Source organism: Physeter macrocephalus, chromosome 11 (genome assembly GCF_002837175.3).
Source record: "Physeter macrocephalus isolate SW-GA chromosome 11, ASM283717v5, whole genome shotgun sequence".
Lineage (NCBI taxonomy): Eukaryota > Metazoa > Chordata > Mammalia > Artiodactyla > Physeteridae > Physeter > Physeter macrocephalus.
In genome coordinates, this window is record NC_041224.1 from 39,913,974 (window position 1) to 39,936,007 (window position 22,034).

The 22,034-nt window shown below is 52.3% G+C and overlaps 1 protein-coding gene across 3 annotated transcripts in view; it reads left to right on the top strand.

Moving 5' to 3' along the window:
• The window catches only part of IL16 (interleukin 16), a 112,367-nt gene extending 93,175 nt beyond the window's left edge, over nucleotides 1–19,192 (top strand). Inside the window, exons 11-19 of one of the 3 annotated variants that reach the window (XM_028495027.2) lie at nucleotides 852–939; nucleotides 1,659–2,119; nucleotides 5,666–5,816; nucleotides 8,444–9,542; nucleotides 11,288–11,456; nucleotides 13,580–13,681; nucleotides 15,956–16,214; nucleotides 16,445–16,570; nucleotides 18,717–19,192. In XM_028495027.2, coding sequence (XP_028350828.1) covers nucleotides 852–939; nucleotides 1,659–2,119; nucleotides 5,666–5,816; nucleotides 8,444–9,542; nucleotides 11,288–11,456; nucleotides 13,580–13,681; nucleotides 15,956–16,214; nucleotides 16,445–16,570; nucleotides 18,717–18,910 — 2,649 coding nt within the window. In that variant the 3' untranslated portion in view covers nucleotides 18,911–19,192. The other 2 variants (XM_007115195.4, XM_055087893.1) reach the window with 2 other exon arrangements.
• Nucleotides 19,193–22,034: the final 2,842 nt, after the last annotated feature.

Genomic DNA, 22,034 nt, shown 5'->3' on the forward strand with positions numbered 1-22,034 from the left:
CCGTGTCCCCTGCATCGGCAGGCGGACTCTCAACCACTGCGCCACCAGGGAAGCCCTGTTTGATTGCTTTTGACTTTGAGTTGCAGGAGTCTGATTTGCACATGTCTTCTCCCACTTCCTGAGTTGCCTTTTCACTCTATTGATTGTGCCTTTTGTTGATTGATACACAGAATATTTTCATTTTTTACATTGTCCAATTTATCTATTTTTTTTCTTTTGTTGCCTGTGCTTTTGGTGTCAAACAACATATTTCTTAAAACCCTCTGTTCTTACTGTGAAGGAGGTTCTATTGTTGTCATCATTTTACAGAAAAATAATTGAGGTTTAGAAGGTTAAGTACCCTGGGCAAGTGTGTGCAGTTAGAAAATGGGGACGTTGGGACTTGAACACAAGTCTGTTTGCCTCCAGGACTCATACCTTTAACTATTACTCTAAGATGACTACCTGTGACAATAAGATGGTTAGGGTGATGGTTATGACGTCTTCGTTGTTGGTAATGTTGACGATGATGATGTCATGACGGCCTTAAGAACGGAATAGCTCCCAGAGGTAAACTCTGAAATGGTAACTTTGCCTAGTTTTGCAGCAAGTAGTGAAGAGAAGGTTGGAGAGTTGAGAGGGGCCGTCTTGGGAACCCTATTATTGACAGAGTTTGGACTTTACCTAGAAGATACTAGGGAACCATTGATGCCCAGGGTGTTTTTGGAAATGGAATTTGTCGGCTCTTTGTAGAGTGGGTGTGAAGGAAAGAAACTAGAATCCAGGGGCTCAGCTTGGGAGCTGGTACAGGACTCAGATCCTGATGCAAGCGTTTCCACTGCTTGCTTGAGGAGGTGATGGATATTTTCTAGGTCTCTGAACAGCAACTCAGAGAAGCTGTGGCCCAGGCTGTGGAGAATGTCAAGTTTGGAAAGGAGAGGCATCAGTGGAGTCTGGAAGGTAAGGAAACAGTGAACTTGCATTTGCAGTATCTTTGTCTCCTTAGAAAGCTTTGAGTTTAGCCATTAACTCAACCTCTCCAGTGGATCTCCATTTTACAGATGAGGAAATGGAGTGTGGGAGCCTGGGTTCCCCCGGAAGCCGACTCTGACATGGTGTTTGGCCTGCAGGATGTTTATTCAGAAGCATCCTGGGCTCCACACCTGTAGAAGGGAGGGGAGTCACAAGGCCGAGCAGAGGGACGAGCTGAGCTGAGATGACACCAGACAGCTTCCGCCAACCCCCGGAGCGCAAATGGCCCATCAGAGTTGTCCTGTTGGCAGAAATGGCTGGGCCTTTCTAGCCTCATCTCCATCAGGCTTTGGAGATGGGCTGCCCCTCGGGCGAGGTAGCTCTCTGTATAGCCAAGGCGGTCCCTGGAGGGGCTGACAGCTACAGGCCATCTGCTATCAGCACTCGGCACAGCTAGGACATCAAGCCCTTCCTTGAAGGGCCATCTAGGGGCTGCATCTCAGTCTCCATCACATGGAGACTCAGAGAGTTTGAATGATTTTCCCAACCTAAAGTCACTGGTGCTGGGCACCGGACCCAAGGCTGCCGAGCTCCAAACCAAAGTGACCTCGGAGGAGAATCGGACAGCCCGGGCAGGCAGCGGGCCACCCGCGGCTCACCTTGTGAGCAAGGCCAGGGGTGGAGGTTCCCTTGTGCTTCCAATGCAGGTGTCAAAAGGCTGGAGAGCAGCTGGCACGGGCGGCCGACCTTGGAGAAGGACCGGGAGAAGAACTCAGCTCCCCCGCATCGCAGGGCTCCGAAGGTCATGATCCGCTCCAGCAGTGACAGCAGCTACATGTCGGGGTCCCCCGGGGGCAGTCCCAGCAGTGGCGGAGAGCAGCCGCCCTCCGACTTGGAAGTCAGCACGCGCAGCCCCAGCCTGCCCCTGGGGCCGGAGCCAGGGGTGCCTCCTGGGGCATCATCCGGGCCGCCCCAGGAGAGCCCGGGCGGCCACCCGCCACTGAGACTGAAGAAATCCTTCGAGATTTTGGTGAGAAAGCCTACGTCCTCCAAGCCCAAGCCTCCACCCAGAAAATACTTTAAAAGTGACAGTGACCCTCAGAAGAGTCTAGAAGAGAGAGAGGACTCCCTGTACCCTTCTGGACACACCTTGCCCACCTGTGGCCAGGTAAGAGTGGTGTCCGATGGGTTGAGCGTTCTCCCGCGCCAAGCAGGGTTGATCTTGAGCGTTCGCAGAGCGTTAGCCATGGGCCAAGGAGGATTCTCCTCCATCAGAGAGAAGAGGCTGGGCTCAAGCTTAGGACCGACTGCGGAAAGAGAGGTTTGAAGCCCGGCAGATCTCAACTGAAGCCCCAGTCTTGTTGATTGGCTTCTGTGTTCCCATCCGTTACACACTGGAATTCAGGGTTGTTTTCACAGCTCTCTAAGCCTCAGTTTCCTTATCTGTTAATTGGGGCCAAGTTTAGAGGCTCCCTCCACGGGCTAGCATGAGGGTTAGATGGAACCAACCAAGCGGATGCCTAACAGACTCTAAGACATAATGGTGTTCATTGCTGTACTGGCTCTTCCATCACACCCCTAAAGACCTCCATGTCCTCCCATCCCACTCCCCTACGGGAAGGCAGGCTGACGGCCAGGCAGCTTCTACGTCTCGGGCCATTTTTATGCGCAGGCGCTGTGCTTTGTCTCAGTTAAGTCTGACAACCACCTGGGGATGAGGGTGCCCTTCCTGCCTAGAGGAAACCGAGGGACTTGCTCAGGGTCGCATTGCCAGTCGGTCACTTTATCACTAGGCTACGCTGTCTTTCACTTCTTCCCCGACAGCTGCCTTCTCTGAGCAGGTGGAACTGGGAATCCCCTCTCACAATCTGTAAAGGAGGGTTGGTAAAGTTCAGCGGGAGTAAGAAACCCCAGGGAGGAAGCTGTTGAGTAGGAGGGGTGAGAGTGAAGAAGGGAGAGGAAGCCAGGTTACTGAAGAGGAAGCACAGTTTTGCAGAGCCAGCAGGATGTGGCTGGTTAATAATTCATGATGGAGTTGACGTCGTGGATCTGTTCCCCTGCTCCTCCTTTCTAAGCAAACATTTCATTTGCCTTCGAGCCTGAGACCTGTAAGTCCAGGAGGGCAAATTAGGAACAGAGAGGCTGAGAAGCCAGGCTCTTTACTTTGTCGCTGGAGACCCAGAAAAGGAGCGGATTTGCCAGAGCAGTTCTGCCCCAGTGATGCCCTTGGGCCTCCTGGCCGGGTTGGACCAGATACGGGGCAGGGGAGTCTCCCCAAGTGAGGCTGCTGGAGGAGGAATCAGGGTTTCTGCTTCAACGCTGCTTCTTCTTCTTCTGCGGAAGAAGGACATCTGCTGCAAGCAGAAGTCCCTTGTCTTTGCCACGCTGTGCTGCCTCTTCAGCATCCGTCGCTCCTGCCTGCACCCTCCCACCTTCTGCTGTGTCCCTCGTGGCCCACAGACCCTTCTACGGCCTTTTACAAAAGCACAACCAACACCACATTATTTTCCCGGGGGGTTGGGGGTACAGAGAAAGGATTATAGCACAGCAAAAACAGGGGGCTGTTTGCTGTGCGTCGTTCTTAAAAATCTCCACCACGATGCCCGGGGATTTCTCACTGGGTGTTTCTCTCCTTGGCCCCAGTGTATAACATCTCTCCATCCTTCTCTCCCTCCCTCTACCTCCTCCTCCTCCTCCTCCTCCTCCTCCTCTTCCTTTTTCTCTCTCTCTCTCTCTGTCCCCCCGCCTCCCGCACTCTTTTCTCTCCAGGGTCCCAAGACCCTTCTCAATCTTTTATTACAACCCCCAAATCTTTCTCATCTACTGTAACTCAAGGGGACTTAACTTTCACTACCAAAATGACCTTCAGGGTATTCCCTTCCACAGAAGACCAGTCCTCTCCCTTCTAGAAAGTCAGCTTGAACTATCACTTGTGGTTAAAAATCACTTTCTCCCGTAAGTCCACATCTCTGTCGTCTTTCCTTCTTTCACTTCTCTCTCCCTCTTTCACCAAGCACTGTGCCAGGAAATACTATTGAGAGCAAAATTCAAGTAAAGTCAAATTTATTTCAGGAGCTAATTAAAAAAAAAAGACAACTCCCATGAAGAGGGTGCAACATCAGGTGTGCTGATGAAAAGACAAAACACATCTGTGTCTGTTCCAAGATGCACAGTTGCTTTGACGACTGTGTTTGGTACCCGGAGCATCAGCCTATGAAAGTGTCAACCAATCATGGATACAGACAAGTGTCACCTCATCTCTCAGAGTTCCAGCTGGGTGAAATTAAATTTCAGCCACATATCATTTTTTCCTGCTGATGAGTGTCTTAGATACCGTCAGTCTAATATTTTAAGCTTCTAACGCCATGGCCAAGCCTTGCTTTTACGAAGGACTAGTTCAAGAAACGCAATGATTCCTTTGAGTTAGTTAGCCTCTCAGTGTTTCCAAAATGCTCCCCTAGACTCAGTTCTACACTAGGGACCTTGGGCTGGGGCAAGGCTTTGTGAACATATTTCTAACTTCTGTAGACTTTTCATTCCTAAAGAATGTTTATTGACAAAGTAGGTATTAAATCTCAGGCTACAGACATTTTCAATGTCTTTTTTAGTCCCAAAGGGTGCATTTGTTCCTCCTTCCTTCCTTCTTTTTGGGAGGAAACCTGCAGCCTTGTCAAATAGCCAGCCCGTCATTCCACCTCACCCTAGAATGAGCAGAACACAGACGCCATCCACAGCAGCATGGCAGAGTATTTCCCTTGCAGAAAAATTTAGGCAGCATCATTTTGATGATGTCTGCCTTTTTTTTTTTTCTGGGTTTGTATTTTGCTTATTCCTTCTACTGTGTATGTCTATGTCTCTGGGATACTCTTCCTCGGCTTCTCTGCCTAGAAAATTCTTACCCTTTGCTCAAGAACCAGACAAAAAGCACTTCTCTTGGGAAGCCTTCAGCACCTCTCTGGGACAGAACTGGTGCTGGCTTCTTCCTCTGGGCCCTGACAGCCTCTCTTTCATGCTGTATGAAAACCCAAACTCCAGTCAAGCATTGGATGGTTACTTGGTGCTTGGTTCATCTCATCCCTAGGCTGGTTTGTGAAGGAGCCTGAGTCCACATTCAGGCTCAGTGGGGAAAACGATTCTGCCCTAGAATGATAATATCACTCTGGGGGCTGCAAAGGGAAGTGATGGCACAGGTCCTGTGTATCTGTCATCCTTTGCGGCATGCTTTCTAAATAACTGAATAATGAATCACAGCGTAGAAAGCGATAGCCACATTTTCCTCCAAGTGTTCTAACCTAACGTAGTGAAGACTAGAGGGCAGTTCTTTGCCTGGTTCTCTTCCCTCCTGGGACGGGGGGTAGTTTGGCAGGAGGCAGTGGTAAATGAAGCAGTGACAGTCCCCCGTCCCCACTCCCAAGCCTCTTTTCCCTGTCACAGAGAGCCCAGGATCTTCACATATGTCCACAGGATGAGCCCGTGTTCTGGACACCGGCTCGTGGGAAGCACAGGGATGCTCTGGGCCTCCAGGAGGTGCCGGCTCCCTGGGTCAGCCATGCAGGCACCACAGTGGAGGAAAGGCCCTTGACAGACAGGGCCGCTGAACTTCTCATTAAAGCATCTCAACGTCAGCTCTCCAGTCCCAATCAAAGTGCGCCTTGCCTCCTCACAGCTGGAGGCTACCGTTTTGACACGGTCTTGCTTCCTGTTTACACCACAGGAAGCCAGCGAAGTACTGCCACCGCTGCCCGCGCAGGAAGGCGCAGCAGGGAGAAGCCCACACGCCACTGCCTGCAGCCCAGGACCTGCAGTCGGCCCGCAGACGACGTCCTCCTCAGAGGGCCAGCCTGGGGGGAGAGGAGCCAGCCCAGGTAGGTTTTCAGTGAGACCTGCCAGGAGGAAGGAACTTCCGGATCAAGGTCCAGTGCTAAGGGAAGAACGTGAGTTTGCCCAGAGCATTGGAGGGTTCTGCACAACTCGACAGCTGGACTTGGGCCGATGAACGGTCAGGAGTCCCCTGAGGCAGTGGGACTGCAGGACCGTGGGGTTGCTGTCCAGGGTGGGAACCTCCTGGCTGGATCTGTGATGCTGTGATGGGGGCGGGGGATGCAGGGGGAACTCGGGCCAATCCAGACAGTCAGCTGGAGAAAGGGGCCCTCGGGAAAAGGTCCAGGACACGCCCACCCAACCACAGTGAGTAGCTGCTCCCTCTAGGGTGACAGCATTCTAATAAGCTGCATTCAGCATTTCCAAGTCTGGGAACGTGGGGTCAGAGAGGGAGGAATAAACAGCATATTGCTGGTGGTCACCGCCTCCTGCGGGGGGGAGGCGGGGCGTGGATGCAAGGGGTGTGTCCACATGGTGCCCCTGGCAGTGCTGAGACATGAGCTGAATATGCAGTGCTTTGTTAGAAAGAGCATCAGACTTGGGGTCAGGGAGACCAGGGTAGGAAACCTGGCTCTGTCTTTCACGAATGTGATTCTGGGCAACTTTCTTTACTTTTCTGAGCCTCAATTCAATCATCAGCAAGCGGGAAATCACACAGCAGCCCAACATGTGATTCAATTCAGCAAGCGTGTACTGAGTGCTGGCTTCGTGAGGCCCTGTGCTAGCTTCTCGGGAGGGAGGGAGAGGAAGAGATAGAGATAGAGGTAGAGACAGAGACCGAGACGGGGTGGGGGGGGGGAGGTGGGGAGAGAGAGAGAGAGAGAGAAGATATGAGAATGAATAAGAAAGAGAATGAGAGAAAGAAGAAAGACCAGTTCCTGCCATCAAGGAGCTCCCAGCAGTGGCAAGGTAATAACTATGTAGGTTACAAACCTACATAGTTATTACTCGACCTGTTTAAGAAACACTACGTGAAAAGCACACGGAAGGCTCTCAGAGGTTAAGGGACATTATGATTGGAAATAGCTGGCACATCTCACCCAGAGCAGCGGCCCTACCACTGGAGGCTCCTCCTCCTCCCTGTCCTTCCCCTGAGTCACCCCAATTGAGGAACTTGCCAGGGAATGCCTTGGTGTTCTACTGGCAAGAGCCCCTCACCCCAGGTTGCAGAGGGCTCTCCTGTAGAACGTCTGACTACTGAGTCTTACGACAGGCCCTGCAGTAGAGCAATATGCAAATGCAGGACCAGGCTGAGGGGGCTGGACTCACTTGGTAAAGCCCCCGGAGTCAGTACTAACCACCCTGGCCTTTGGGATGATGCAGAAGGTCTCTTGGGCATCTTCAAGGCTTAGTGCTCTGCATGGTTTACATACCTTGAGGGCTGGCATTGAGACCAGGGGCAGGAGGAATCAGCCCTCCTTAAACTGGGTTGCATTCTGATACCAAGCATCCCCCAGAGCATGGAACCGGAGCAGCATACTCCTAACCAGGGAGAGATCAGACCTGGGGTGACCCAGGGGCCACGCATCTACTTGGCTTCTTGGCCATGCAGGACTTGGGGGCCAGCCTCCCTCTGTTCCTGGGAAAGAGTCCGGGCAGACTCCCCTGTTCTGGCTTGTTCAAGACTGGCTCCCAAGAAAGACTTCCATGTGCTCCCCTCCCCACCAGTGGTGAGGGGCTGAACTTGACTAGGCATGCCTGATAGAGCAGGTTGGAATGACCTGTGGGGCTGCTCCAACACCAGTGCCCAGGCTGCATCCCAGGTGTATTAAATCAGAACCCAGGGCTGGACATCAGCATTCTTTAGGTCCTCCAGATTCCAATGTGCCAGCCAAATTTGGGGATCGTTGTCACAGAGTTTCTTTCCACCTGGAATCCTCTCATCATCAGCTCTTTAGGTAGGGGGAATGCTCCTTTGCTGAGCAAGCTGGTTAATTCTTTGAGTAGGGAGAGTAGCAAACTCACATGACTTCAGGGACCAGATGGACGCTTTAATGTGTGAAATGCTGACCTGGTGAGGGTGAGGGCTGTAACTGCGTAGAGCTGGGGTGTGCCCCATCTGAAGGCGTGCACGCCCCCTTTTGCTTTTTAATGACACGGTGTTGCAAACCAAATACGGCTGCCAATCTGTGACCCTTGGCTTAAAAGTTTAAAAGGTAAGAGAATTGCTTTGGCCATTAAAGTTTTAATGAGTTATCTAAGAGGCGATTTAGTACAGTGGAAAGAATACGAAAGTGGTGAATCAGGAGACGGGGGTTCTCACCCTGGCTCTGCCAACAGATGACCCCTTACCCTCATGAATGTTGGGTTCCTCAATCATACAGGGTCAGAGATCAGACTAGGTATTCTATGCGAACCCTTCTAGCTCTAAAATGCTGGGATGCTGTGGAGAAAACTCACACCTCTGGTCCTCTGGTTCTGTGTCCCTGCCTCTTCACACTTAGCCAAGTGATAGCACCTGGGGTAGCAGCTCATTACCCAACAAGGGATCCACCACTTCTGCTTATCGCCTCCTCTAGCATCCTTGCTATTCATCTTTGAAACTAGAACTTAGGAAGAAAACTCACGATCGGGTGTAACGCACAGCTCTGGCCTTCTTTCTGCTCCCTAGTGACGCCAACGTCTCCAATAAAACACCCACTGCTTAAGAGGCAGGCTCGGATGGACTATACCCTTGACATCACCGCCGAAGACCCTTGGGTTAGAATTTCTGACTGCATCAAAAATCTCTTTAGCCCCATCATGAGTGAGAATCACAGCCACACGCCACTGCAGCCCGTTGTCACGCTGGGTGAGGAAGATGGGATTCGGGGCCACCCAGATGGGACTGTGCCCAAGCCGGACACCACCAGTGGCGGTCCCACAGTTTACAAGTCGGCAGACGGCAGCACCGTGAAGAAGGGTCCTCCAGTGGCCCCCAAGCCCGCCTGGTTTCGCCAAAGCTTGAAAGATTTGAGGAATCGTGCCCCAAGGCAGCCCCCAGAGGCAGCCTCCCCCAGCCAGCCGACACCCACCTCCAGGGAGCGCCCCGGGCCACCCCTACGGGCCTCCTCTTCCATCAGGCAAAGGATCAGCTCCTTTGAAACCTTTGGCTCTTCTCACCGGCCTGACAAAGGAGCCCAGAGACTAAGCCTCCAGCCCTCCAGCTCCTCCGGGGAGGCAGCAAAACCTCCTGGGAAGGAAGAGGGAGGACGGGCTTCTCGGGCTCCCGGTGTCTCAGGGCGAGGGGCTCCCCCCGCCGTGGAGCAACAGCGGCCAGAGCCAGAGCAGCTGCCCCCAGCCTCCCTCGCAGCCCTGGAGGCCAGCGACCCCGGGGTGCCGGAGTCCCCTCCCCCCGGACAGCAGCCCGGTCAGAAAACCCTCTCCTCGGACCCCGACCCTCTCTCAAGGCTTTTGGCGACGCAGATGGAGGGGTCTCGAGGCCCAGGGGTCAAGATACCAAGCCAGCGGGCACGGAGCTTCCCCCTGAGCAGGACCCAGTCCTGTGAGATGAAGCCACTGGATGAAAAGACCAGTAAACTCTACTCCATCAGCAACCAGGTGTCATCGGCTGTCATGAAGTCCCTGCTGTGCCTTCCGACTTTCGTCTCCTGTGGCCAGACCTCCTGCAGCTCCAAGGAAGGGGCGTCGCCCCCCATGGCGTCCAGTGAAGATCCTGCTGCAGATAGTTCTGCCGAAGCTCCTGCCTCAGACATGGGCTTCTCGCTCAAGTGAGTGTCTCTGCCCAGTGTTGAACTTTCTTGTCTTTCTTCCTCTTATAATCCTCTATGTCTTGTAAAAAATCGCTCAGGTTTGCTAAAGGATTGTTCCACCTGTTCTTTTATGCGTGCATGTGTGTGTTTGTGTGTGTGTGTGTGACACCTCTGCCTCCTGTATTAAGGAGTTTTCACAACACCCAGCCTTGGGAGGGGTGGGAGGTGGGGGACAGAACTGGCCCCCTGGTGAATTACATGTGCATATTTGGGACTAATGCACCTTGGACGTATCCGGCCATTGCTCAGGAAGACCAGAACGAGGCCAGGAGATGATCCCTTGGGGGTTCTTGCTACCTCCCTCTCTCCAAAGAAATCCACCTGTACTCTGCACAAGGGTTCAGCTCCCTGGACTGGGAGTTCGGACACCTGAGTCCCAGTCCCATCTCCCCCACTGACGCCCTGACCACCAGCTGGTTCCTTCCACACTCCCCCTCGGTTTCCTCTTCAGTTGAAATTAGGAGCTGGACAAGACCTGCTCCACAGAACCGGGGGCGCGGGGGGCTCCCAGTAGTGCCCCAGAGCTCCTGCTGCAGGGCTGGGCTTTAGTCTTCCCTCTTGAATCAGAACAGCTGTGCATTGATCAGTATTATGTATTGTTCTTATATTGCCGAGAAATGTTTGAGACTCACTGACCCAGATGTTCCGTCAGGTTCCAGCTACTGCGATGTTCTATCAGGTGCCAGCTACTGTGAGGGAACAGGAGCGATCCTCCAAAACAGCGGTCCCCAACCATTTTGGCACCGGGGACCGGTTCCACGCAAGACAATTTTTCCACGGACCCGGGGGGAGGGGGAGGTTCAGGCGGTAATGCCATCAATGGGGAGTGATGGGGAGCGGCAGGTGAAGCTTCGCTGGCTCGCCCGCCGCTCACCTCCTGCTGTGCAGCCCGGGGGGGTGGGGACCCCTGCACCAAGACACACCCGGATCAGGGGCTGAAGAGCCAGACCAACTCAAGCATTAGAGTTGGTCAGTGGTAGAATCGTAGCTTTTAATATTTAGGCTTCCCAGGAGCTTGCTCTTTCTGGCTGAGAGTCTGTTCTTCTTCTGGGACTGCAAGGCTCACCATTAGAATTTACTGCTGTGGGACCCCCCTCCACCTTTTAGCAGTAAAGATCTGTCAATCAGAGGAAGGAATAATCCCTATCACCCAAACCACAGTTCCATGCAAAATATGAAGTGTCATTGCAAAAAACAGCTACAGGTACCCAAAATGAGTTCAAAAGAAAAAGGAAGGCCAGCTGCCAGCTAAGTGGGCACCATTTGTAGTGATTAGGTGCTACGGTAGGATAGGCAGGTGCTGACAACATCTGTGAAGGAGGCCAAGGTGAGTGTGTGTGTGAAGGGACATCAGTCTTGGTGGCCATCTAGGTGCAGATTTGTCCAAAGCATCAGTTATACTCTGGGGTGAGGTGTTGAGGTTCTGAACACAGACGTTGGAGTCAGACACACCATGACATGTGATTTCGAATCTCAGATCTCGGCCTTTCATAACCACATGACCATAGACAAGTTATTTCCCCTCCCTAAGCCCCAATTTCCTCATCTCTATAGTGGAGGGATGCTGGTATCTATTTGTGCATTTGTTGCACCAAATAATAGAATGAACATTAGCACCGTCTCGGAATAGAGTAATTATGCCAAGGATGTTAGCTCTTATTAATATCATGATTCATACTGTGTGCGGGTCCTCCCTATGAAAGCCTTTCAGAGCTGAGAGAATACACAGAGGGTCTCGGTGAGCCCACGGAAGCCAACGACTCGGAACACTGCACTCCTCAGTCTGGTCAATCAGTTATCTCCCTGCTGAGCTCCGAGGAATTAAAGAAGCTCATAGAGGAAGTGAAGGTTCTGGATGAAGCAACATTAAAGGTAGGTTTCTTTTATAAGCACTTACAGAGATGAAGGCCTTGCTGCGAGCAGTGTGGTCACCTCCGGTGGGCCGGAGGGGAAGCAGCGCACGCTGCCCTGGGCTCCTTGAGATCGAGAAGGGAGTTCCCAGGGGCTGACACCAGACTCGGGTTGTATCCTGCCCAGGGCAGAGGGGCGGCGTATCACTGGACCACAGTAAGACCTCCCGGTGTAGGGAGCTTTGTAGCTCCTGAAGTGCTTTCAATCATAGACTTATTGTATCTTTTTGACCCTTTAATAAATGAGAAAGGCGAGGTTCAAGGTCGCAGAGCCTAGGTTTTCTATCTCCACGTTCCGTGCTCTTTCCACGTCCCACGGGCTGCCTGCCCAGCGTGCGTCTCCAGGGAGATGCTGCGTGGGAGTGAGCCATCCATTGCAAGTTCTGATCTCTTGCCTGAAGACTTGCCCTGCACACCGAGAGGTGACTGATCCCAGGGCTCGTAAGGGTTCCCACACTTCAGTCAAGTCATTCGGAAAGTCCCATTTCCCCTATGCCTTCTGAGCACGACCCAAGGGCGCATGGAGAGGAAGTGGTCAGGCAGAGCTGAGGCCCATTCAGCTCAGATGAGCACGGGCTCCTGGGCCTTGCATCTGCCTGGGCTGCCTTAGTCCATGCAGGCTTTTTGTGCTGGAATCATCCAGACTGGGATGAGAGGATATGGAGGAACCATAGCTGGTGTTCCCTAGATCCACGGTATGGGTGAGTCTGACAAGATGTCCTGGGCCGGGATTCATCCTCTGGGGCTCTCATTCATTACCTGTGCACTGGGACCATCATCCCCAGGGCCTAATTCAAATGAAATAACAGAGGCAAAATTGTTGCGTAAAATACAAAGAGCGGTCCTGCCTGGGGTGTTCCTGGGACGGTATTTGCTTTCCAATTTGACGAAGGGCTCTTATAGGGCAAGTAAGCTGACACTTGGGTAAAAGCTGGGAGATTTGGGCCAGTGCTGGCGTAGAGGCGGGACAGTGAGGTCCATTCATCCCTTCATCCTTCCTGGGTCTTGGGGACTCCAGATCAAATGATCATAGAGCCAGCTGCTCAGCAGATGCTCTGGTGGTGCCAGAGCAAGCGAATTCTTTGACATAAGATTATTCCCTTGCGCTAAGGCACAAACTGGTGGCCCAAGAGCCTGCAGGTATATTTTATGTGGTCTGCGTGGTGCTTTTTAAAAAAGTATTATATTCTAAATACTATCAAACCTGAAACAAAACCTCGATTTCTGGCTGCTCTCTTTTTATAAAAGGAACGAATGATCTTGTAGCACTGGGTCTGCATTCCTATGTAGCCGTGGGTCCTCTTAAGCAGATGTGCTCTCAGTTCTCTGCAGTTCCTGTCACTCACATCTGCCCATTTTGCTCTTTTAAGTGATCTGCCTGGGTCCTGTATGCAGTTGAGTTTGAGATGCCTCCACCATCGAGACCGGAATGAGGGTCTCTGACTTTAGACACTGCAGAGCGATTGTTCTGGCTCCAGCTGAGCCCAGGTGCAGGCCAGGAAGTACTGTGTCTGCCTGGGTGGGCGTGCGCGCGCACGCGCGCGCGCGCGCGCGTGTGTGTGTGTGCACGCGCACATGCGTGCATGTGTGTTCTAGGGCAAGGAGTCAGCTGGGCTCCTTAATGCAGCTGCTGTGCCACATGGAACAGCAGGTGTGAAGATGGAGCAGCCAACTTCGGCCAAACAGTGCTACCCCCAGCTTTGCTGACCCAAAGTCCCACAGGCTGACCTCATCTTGTCCCACGCCAAAGCGCCAGAGCTGTGTTATCTCACACGCTGGGATTTCCAGCTGACTTCGTAGCACTCAGCCCTGTCTCCATACAAATGTGGATGTGGATTGCGTCAATAGGAGAGGAAAAGAACTCTATTGGTTGCCTTATGCACAATTTTTTTTTTTTTCTTCTGAGCTTCCCGTGACTCCAGAAAATACAGTCTTCTCTTTACAAATGATGAAATGGGCCTGACATACCTGGGAGCGTGGCCAAGCTGGGGTTTGAGAACGAATCAGCCTGATGTTGGAACACTTGTTAAACTGTTCACGCTGTTGCAATAAAATGTTTTTAAATATATATATTTCCTTCTGCAGCAATTAGACAACATCCATGTGACCATCTTGCACAAGGAGGAAGGGGCTGGCCTTGGGTTCAGCTTGGCAGGAGGAGCAGATCTAGAAAACAAGGCGATCACGGTGAGTGGCCCAGCCATGGGGGCGCGTCAGAGCCAGAGGTGATGGCCCTGGGACGGGGGAGCATTTACTAGGAGAGATCAGAGGAATGCATGACCCCAGGCCACTGGGTGTGAGGTTAGGGCAGGAGCTTAAGATCCTTTCCAAGAAGCTTTACAGCCAGCATTGAAGACCTGGCTGTGATATGTAGCATAGCACACCTAGATGGAAAGAGGCCTCACCTGGACAGAAAGAGCCCTTGGGAAGGTAGGTCCTGCACGGGAGGCTGTTTTCCTGGGTTTGCCCCCTGGGAGATTGGGGATGTTAACATGGACGATTGCGAAGCAGATCTGATGGTTGGTTGAGGGCAATGGGGCCCAGCTGGAAAGATCAGGAACTGCACAGCGCAACCCAGGATGTACATGAGGCTTCAGATCTCACGGTCGAGCCCCACCCCGTTCTCTCAGGACCGACTAGAGCCCGGGGTCAGACTGGGGAGGGCAGCGATCGTGGATCATCTGCATCTTTCCCTGTGGACCCTGTTTTCTTGGTCCACACAGTGTGATCAGCATCGGCTGCTGCCCTCTACCCACTATTTAGGCTACCTGCACCTGACCCAGATGGTTTCTGGTCATCCCGTCTTCATGGACCCAGCTGTGACATGGCTGCTCCACCTCTCCAAAGCTGAGTGCGCTGGTGTCACCCCCATGGCTGTGTTGTCTCAGCATACCCTTCGTGTGGACTCATCTGAACTCCCTCGCTCAGCTGAAGACAAACCCTCCAGCTCCCAGGAGCAGCCAGCGTATAACACACCACACCCTCTGGCAGTGGTAACTTGGCCCATTCCTATTGGTCACTTCAGAGTCAGCTGTGTGTGAGCAGCAACTTCCTTCTTTGTAAGCAAAGCTCTCTACCGCATAAAAGCACGTAAAACCAATGAGGACCTATTTCTGACACTAAGCACGTAGCAGAGCATCTTAAAGCCGTTCCTGATGGTGCAGTTTGCTTTCTATTTGAAGAGAAGGAAAGAGAGCTTGCCTGTGGGAAGCGTACTTTGGATCTGTGGACCTTTCCTTGAGTCGGGACTTCTCTGCACCCCATTTGCTCGCCATCCCTGAGACACTGCCTCAAAACCCAGGAGCAATACACGCCAGCTGATCATACGCACCAGACTTCCCCTTTCTCCTTCCGTGTTTGAGCGCTTCCCTTCCTTTCCAGATTCATTAAAAGAGAACTAACGTTGAGCGCCGTCCATGAGCACGAGCAAGCTGGGCTCTCACTGGCATGTTCAAGCCATCTTCCCCATACCGCAGGATGGGGGATTGGTGGCATGTATGCCTCAGACTGAGATGCAGAGCAGAGACTCTGCTTCCTACTTGGGTCTTATAACCAAGGGATTCTGACCACATCTGACCCCATGACAGACTGTTTCTAACACTGAAACAGTTTAGAGAAACAAAGAACCTTGTTCAGATGCTAACAGCAAAACCACACGTAGCACAGTTTAGTGATAGCCCACCCATGCTGTCATTCAATCCTCTTAATTAAGCGCATTAGAATTTACATCATTAAAAAGGCTGAGGCAAAGACATGAGATTTTTTTAATCCCACCTATTTTTCAGAAAGGGAATGGGGGTGGGCGATGGTCCCTTTGAACTGGAGTTAAAGGATCAGAATTTCTAGGGTAGGAGTTTAAAAAATGTCTAGACTTCCTAGGATAGGAATTCTGCATTCTGCAGAAGATGGGGCCTGAGAATTTCTTTGAAACTTTTTGCTCAAACTTATGGGGATCACTGTATTATACGGCCTGTTCTCAGAGAATTATCATGCCAAATAGCACTGTAGAGTCTCTAGTATTTTTTTTAAACTGTAGGCATTTTCAGAGCTTGTGTTTTATCCAATGTTCTTAATGTTCTTAGATTTCAGAAACTTTTCTTACACAATACCTATCAATATGGCACAGAATCAGTGCTTGAAGAAAATTACTCTGGGAAATGCTGATGTAGAGCACAGAAGGCAAAAGATTTTAACTGGATGTTAGTTAAGATTGTAGTGATATAGTCTCGGACATTGTGTTGGGAAGGATTCTGAGGGCCAATCTGGCCATTTTTGCTAATGATCTCTGGTCTGGGTCGAGGAGGGAATGCTGGCTAGCAGCCCTAATCTGGACACATTTCGTCTTATTTTTTTTGGCCTAAGGATCTGCTGGGTTTGACTAACTGGTTCAGATCCTCCTGCAGCAAGAATCCAGATCCGATATGGTGATTCCTGGCTCCTGACTTCCTTTGGTTTGCTCAGGTTCACAGGGTGTTCCCCAACGGGTTGGCCTCCCAGGAAGGGACTATTCAGAAGGGCAACGAGGTTCTCTCCATCAACGGCAAGTCTCTCAAAGGGGCCACACACAATGATGCTCTGGCCATCCTTCGCCAAGCTCGGGATCCCAGGCAAGCCGTGATTGTCACAAGGAAGCCAAGTGTGGAGACCACGCCCGACCTCAACTCTTCCACAGATTCTGCAGCCTCAGCCTCTGTGGCCGGTGACGTTTCCATAGATTCCTGTAAGTTCTCCCCACATGGTGGAAGCCCCGTGGGCCACATCAACTTTGCACAGGTGAGGCCCATGCCGGCAGGGCTGCGCAGTCATTTGTGGCCCCCAGAACACGTGGCCTGCCTTGTACGCCGCCCGGCACGCATGCCTGGGTTTATCCGTACACATGCACAAGTTTGCCGGGAGCATCAGCCAGGCTCACCTGAGAGCATCCCTAACAGTCCCCCTGTGTTTTCTCAGCAGCAGAGGCCACAGTCTGCACAGTGACCCTGGAGAAGACCTCTGCAGGCCTGGGCTTCAGTCTGGAAGGAGGGAAGGGCTCCCTGCAAGGGGACAAGCCTCTGACTGTTAACAGGATCTTCAAAGGTGCGGTGTGCGTCTGCCTCTCAGCCTTCGCTCCAGTGGCGGGTGTCCGGCCAGGCCCCCCAAAGGCTTCTGAGCACCTTCTAGGCCATGTCGGTTTCTTCCAGGCCACAACCCCAGGCCCTTTTGGGAGGCAGGCAAGCCTGTTAAGGACTCCACTTTGCTTTTTCTGCCTGTTCTCCTTGGCTCAGACATCCCCTTAATCCCCCTGTTTTACTGGGTCCTTGTACGTGACCCAGCCCTGGGCTTGGTTCAGCTTCGCAGAGCCGGGGCTAGGGTGAGGCAAGTGAGGCACTGCCCTGGGTGCAGAACTGAAGGCGGCACCGAAACATTCAGTAATCAAGATACATACTGTCGCAGTGCAATATTTTTAAAACTCGAAATTAATTCAAAAAGCCCACAATGAACAAAATATCAAGTTGTAAAACAGAGTCCGACTTTCCAGGTGCACAACTCTGCCTTACTCACCTCACCCTAATCCTGGACCTGTCAGCTCCTACCTTTATTCAGAATTTTGAGATTTTCTTCATCATGGATTGGGGAGCAAAGCCAGCCTCTAGTGGGGGGTCACTTGGGTTTTCCTGTGAACATCATGAATGGCCTGCAGCTGTCACATGCAATCGCCCTGATTCTTCGCTGCCTCTCACGCTGGACCCCCCTGAGTCACGGAACAAGGAGCTGTGGACAGGGGGTCACGTGGCTCTGCTTCTAACTTGCTGAGTGACTGTTGCCTTCTGGGCCTGAGGCTCCTTATCTATGAGAAGAGGTGTGGGTGTGTGCCTGAGGGCTCTTAGTACTGGCACCAGAGGCCCTCCCAGATCTGCTCCCCGTCCCCCAGGCGCCCCCACTGCAGACTGGTTTTGTTAGCGGGAAATCTGTTACAGCTGCTGAAACCCAGGGGGCGGACCGAGGCTCACGTGGAGCTTCCCCAGAAATCCATGCTGACTCCAGTTCTGCGAAAGATTGTTTTTAACTTTGAAGGTCAACTTGGAATGAGCGTAGGGCTCAAAGTCGAGAGACCTGGATTCCAGTGTTCATTCTGCCCCTGATGGCAGCATGACCCTGGGCAAGTCCCTTCACCATCTTGGCCCCATTTGCTTACATGGGGACGTAAGGGACCAAGGGAGGTGGATTCTACAGCTGTACCACTCAGCAGCTTTGGAGTTTGTGTGAGCTACTTGAGTCCTTGGTTTCCTCCCACGTGAAAAGGGAACACTAACAGAGCATACATACCTCATAGGACTACTGCCATAAATACCAAGTGTTAACACAATGCCTGTTATATATAATTGCCCAATATATTTTAGCTAATTTTTTTTTTTTTGAGAAATGTCTGCTTAGATACTTGGCCCATTTTATTTAGGTATTTATTTATTTCTTGGCCGCGCCGCACAGCATGCGGGATGTCAGTTCCCCGACCAGGGATCAAACCCACGCCCTCCCCCGCCCCGCAATGGAAGCGCGGAGTCCTAACCACTGGACCGCCAGGGAAGTCCCTAGCTATTTTTTTTATTATGATCATCATTACTATTATCTTTTACTCTTATTAAATATTTGCAGATATCATTGTGTCAAACAGATAGGAAATTTTCTTTCAGCATCAGCAGTAAAAGAGCACTCTTTCCCTACGTAACTCTGAAAGAGCGGGAGCCGTATGTGATTATGTCTTTACGTGGACCCAGGGGTCTTCTCCAGGCCATTCAGAGCCAAAAGTACTGTGAAGATTGTTTCGTGAACACCCCACCAGCTTCATTCCCACACCACCCAATGCCCGGCCACCTCATTAGGAGTAGAGAGACCACATGTGGGGGGGAGGGGTACTGGGTATTGGGATGGTATCCAAGGAGGACCCGGTTCCCCGGGGAGGTCTCCCCAGCCAGGCTCTGGCTTGGAGCTGCCCGAAATCCCCCTTCTCTGGGGACAGCATGGGCCTCACCTCTCCCAAGGGCCACGGAGAGCTGGAGCCTGGTGTGCCAGCCTTGAAGTCACCGTTTTATGAGATGTCTCATTTCAGAACGACCACCGAGTTCCGGAGGGATGGGCGCCAGTTGCCTTCTGAGCTGTCCCGGCTCCTCAGAGACCAAGGGTAGGAAGTAACTGCTTGTTCCACTGTCACTTGTGGGACCCATTCTCTTCTCTCTCATCCCAGGGGCGGCCTCAGAACAAAGTGAGACGGTCCAGCCAGGAGATGAAATCTTACACTTGGCCGGCACTGCCGTGCAGGGCCTCACACGGTTTGAAGCCTGGAACATCATCAAGGCCCTGCCTGATGGACCTGTCACGATCGTCCTCAGGAGGAAGAGCCTCCAGTCCAAGGGGACCACAGCTGCTGGGGACCCCTAGGCCCCGCGCCAGAGCTGACGCCAGAGCCAACTGTGTGCAGCTCTCCACAACCGCTAATTCTCAGGGTCACTGCTAACCCCACCCCGAAGGGGGAAAGCACAGGCGTGCTTCCTGGTGGCTGCTTGCCCACGTCCGGACGGACCTTCTAGAACATCACCCAACAAGCGGGTTGTCCCAGAAAGCTAGGGCAGAGTCACACTGGGGTGGCTGATACAAACTACAGACTATGTCTAGAGAGAGCTTACTGATAATATTGTGGTGCTGTAAATAAAATGGATATATGACAACTGGATATGAAATCCATGTTTCGCTTTGCAGATTTTCTAAGGACTATCACTGTGTCTTGATCCACCCCAAACAGCACCCTTCGTTTTTCTCATGATTCTGCAATGGTGGCAGATTTGCAGGGGGACAGCTCGTCCTTCTCCACTTGATATCAGCTGGCCCAACTCAAAGGCCGGAGGCTGGAACCACCCGAAGGGTCACTCACTCACTCACATATCGGGCCGCTGATGTTGGCTGCTGGCTGGGAACTCAGCTGGAGCTGTAGGCCTATACGTTGCAGGAGGCCTCTCCCTGTGGCCTGGGCGTCCTCACAGCGTGGTAGCTGGGTGTCCCCCGGAGAGTGTGAGAGCCACGTAGGAGCTGCATCCTTTTTAAGACCTTGCCTCTGACATCAAATAGCATCACTTCTCCTATGCTCGATCAGTCAGAGCTGGCACAAACCTGCCCCGGTTTAGGGGGAAGGGAAAGATTGCTGGGGCTGTTTTGGAAAACACAATCTAGCACACAAAACATTTGCAAAACTGGATTTGGTTGGGTTGGAGACGTGCTCCTAGCCAGGGTGGTACCCAGTGGCAGAGCGAGTAAACAAACAACGGAAACTCCACGTGTGCTCAGCTGTGCCAACAGAATGGACTAGAGCATGAGTCTGAGCGAGTACAACACGATGGCTGCCGTTTCACTCCCACGAGCCAAGCTCCGTGTTGGGTTAAGTGGACACCGTCCTTAGTAATCACAGCAGCGTCTACAGAGCGTGGTATTGTCCCACTGTATAGATGAGGGTACTGAGACCCAGAGATAAGAGGCAACTTGTCCAGCTGGTAAATGATGTGGAGAGTGAGTCCTTTCTTCTGTGGTCTGGGAGAGACTAAAAGGCCAAGGTGCTTTTTTTTTTTTTTTTTTAAAGAAGATGTTGGGGGTAGGAGTTTATTAATTAATTAATTTATGGCTGTGTTGGGTCTTCGTTTCTGTGCGAGGGCTTTCTCTAGTTGCGGCAAGCGGGGGCCACTCTTCATCGCGGTGCGCGGGCCTCTCACTGTCGCGGCCTCTCTTGTTGCGGAGCACAGGCTCCAGACGCGCAGGCTCAGCAGTTGTGGCTCACGGGCCTAGTTGCTCCGCGGCATGTGGGATCTTCCGAGACCAGGGCTCGAATCCGTGTCCCCTGCATTGGCAGGCGGCCTTTCAACCACTGCGCCACCAGGGAAGCCCAACAGGTATTCTTTTTTTTGTTTTTTTTTTGTTTTGCGGTATGCGGGCCTCTCACTGCTGTGGCCTCTCCCGTTGCGGAGCTTTAAGTTTGGTCATCGCTTAATGCCTGATTGTCGAGCTCGGGACAAGGAAATGCATTAGCAACACCCAGCACCCCCTGGTGAGTCCTGGACAGCGTGTCAGCCCTGCTCCTGCCTCTGCTCCCGTGAATAAGGGTGTGAGGGAGGACCTGGCAAGGACCACAGACACGACCCAAAGAGTCCTTACTCCCAGGCCAGTATCACAGGGGCCATCTTAATGTCATCCAGTAGCTTCTCCAGGGTCCACAGGAAGCTAAGAATCTGCTTCCTGGCAGTGAACTCTTAGAAAACTCTCCTGGGGAAACATAATCTTCACGCAGGCCCCTTTAGTGACTTCACCACAGTGGGTTCCAGCTCCGTGCCCTATTCTTCCTGAGAAATAATGTGCTCAGAGTTATCTGTGTCAAGCTCTAGAGGAGACAAGAACTTGGAGATAACCATTTGTGTCAGCTCCTGAGATTTGAGAGAAATGCTGAATTTGAACACGGTCTGACCATGAAAGGTATGACCCCATTCAACACCCACCCTACCGGATCTTACTATGTGCCTGTCCAGGGCTGGGCACCCAGGCCATGGGATTCAGCGGGCACACCCCTCACCGCCACAATCTCGTGTCTGCACACAGTGATGTTTCCTATAATCGGGTTATTGTTTTGAGTCTTATCAAGCAGCCAGGTGAGGAAGGTGGACAAACCAGGTGATGAATGTGGACCAGCCTGGGGAAGGAGAAGGAGTCTTTCCATCAGGACTGGGAGGTGGTGGCATGGATGAGCACAGTGCCAGCCATGGGCCTGGGACATGGAGAAAGCCTCCCTGGGAGCTCAGATGAATCAAGTGAGTGAGTGGGGCTGTATGAGGACTCACATGCAGCCAGGGTGCGCCCAGGCCCTCCCAGGAACCCCTTCTGTCTCTGAAGACCCCCTTCTCCCCGAGCTCAAATAGAACCACTGAGGACGCTGCCGCTGCCACTGCCAGCTTTCCAGTTTCAAATAAAAAATCAACAGGAAACGGACTTCCCTGGTGGCGCAGTGGTTAAGAATCCGCCTGCCATTGCAGGGGACACGGGTTCGAGCCCTGGTCCGGGAAGATCCCACATGCCTGGAGCAACTAAGCCCGTGCGCCACAACTACTGAAGCCCGCGCGCTGCAACTACTGAAGCTCATGCGCCTAGAGCCCATGCTGCGCAACAAGAGAAGCCACCACAATGAGAAGCCCGCGCACCGCAACGCTCGCCACAACTAGAGAAAGCCTGGGCGCGGCAACGAAGACCCAACACGGCCAAAAATTAAATATATTAAAAAAAAAAAAGAATCAGCAAGAAGGTCTTAAAACGAAAGCTCATCCATTTGAGCGTCATGATGCTGCAGTTTACAGGTGAGGTTTAGTGCGCCTTGGCCACCTTCTTCAGAGCTGACAACAGGCAGAGAAAACAGTGCCTTTGCAAACAATGATTCCAGTCATCCCCAACACTGCAAACACACAAACAACAATCCCGGATCTACTTTAACTCTCCAGGGAAATGAGTCCATCCAAGAGTCTCTCCCAGGCAGCCC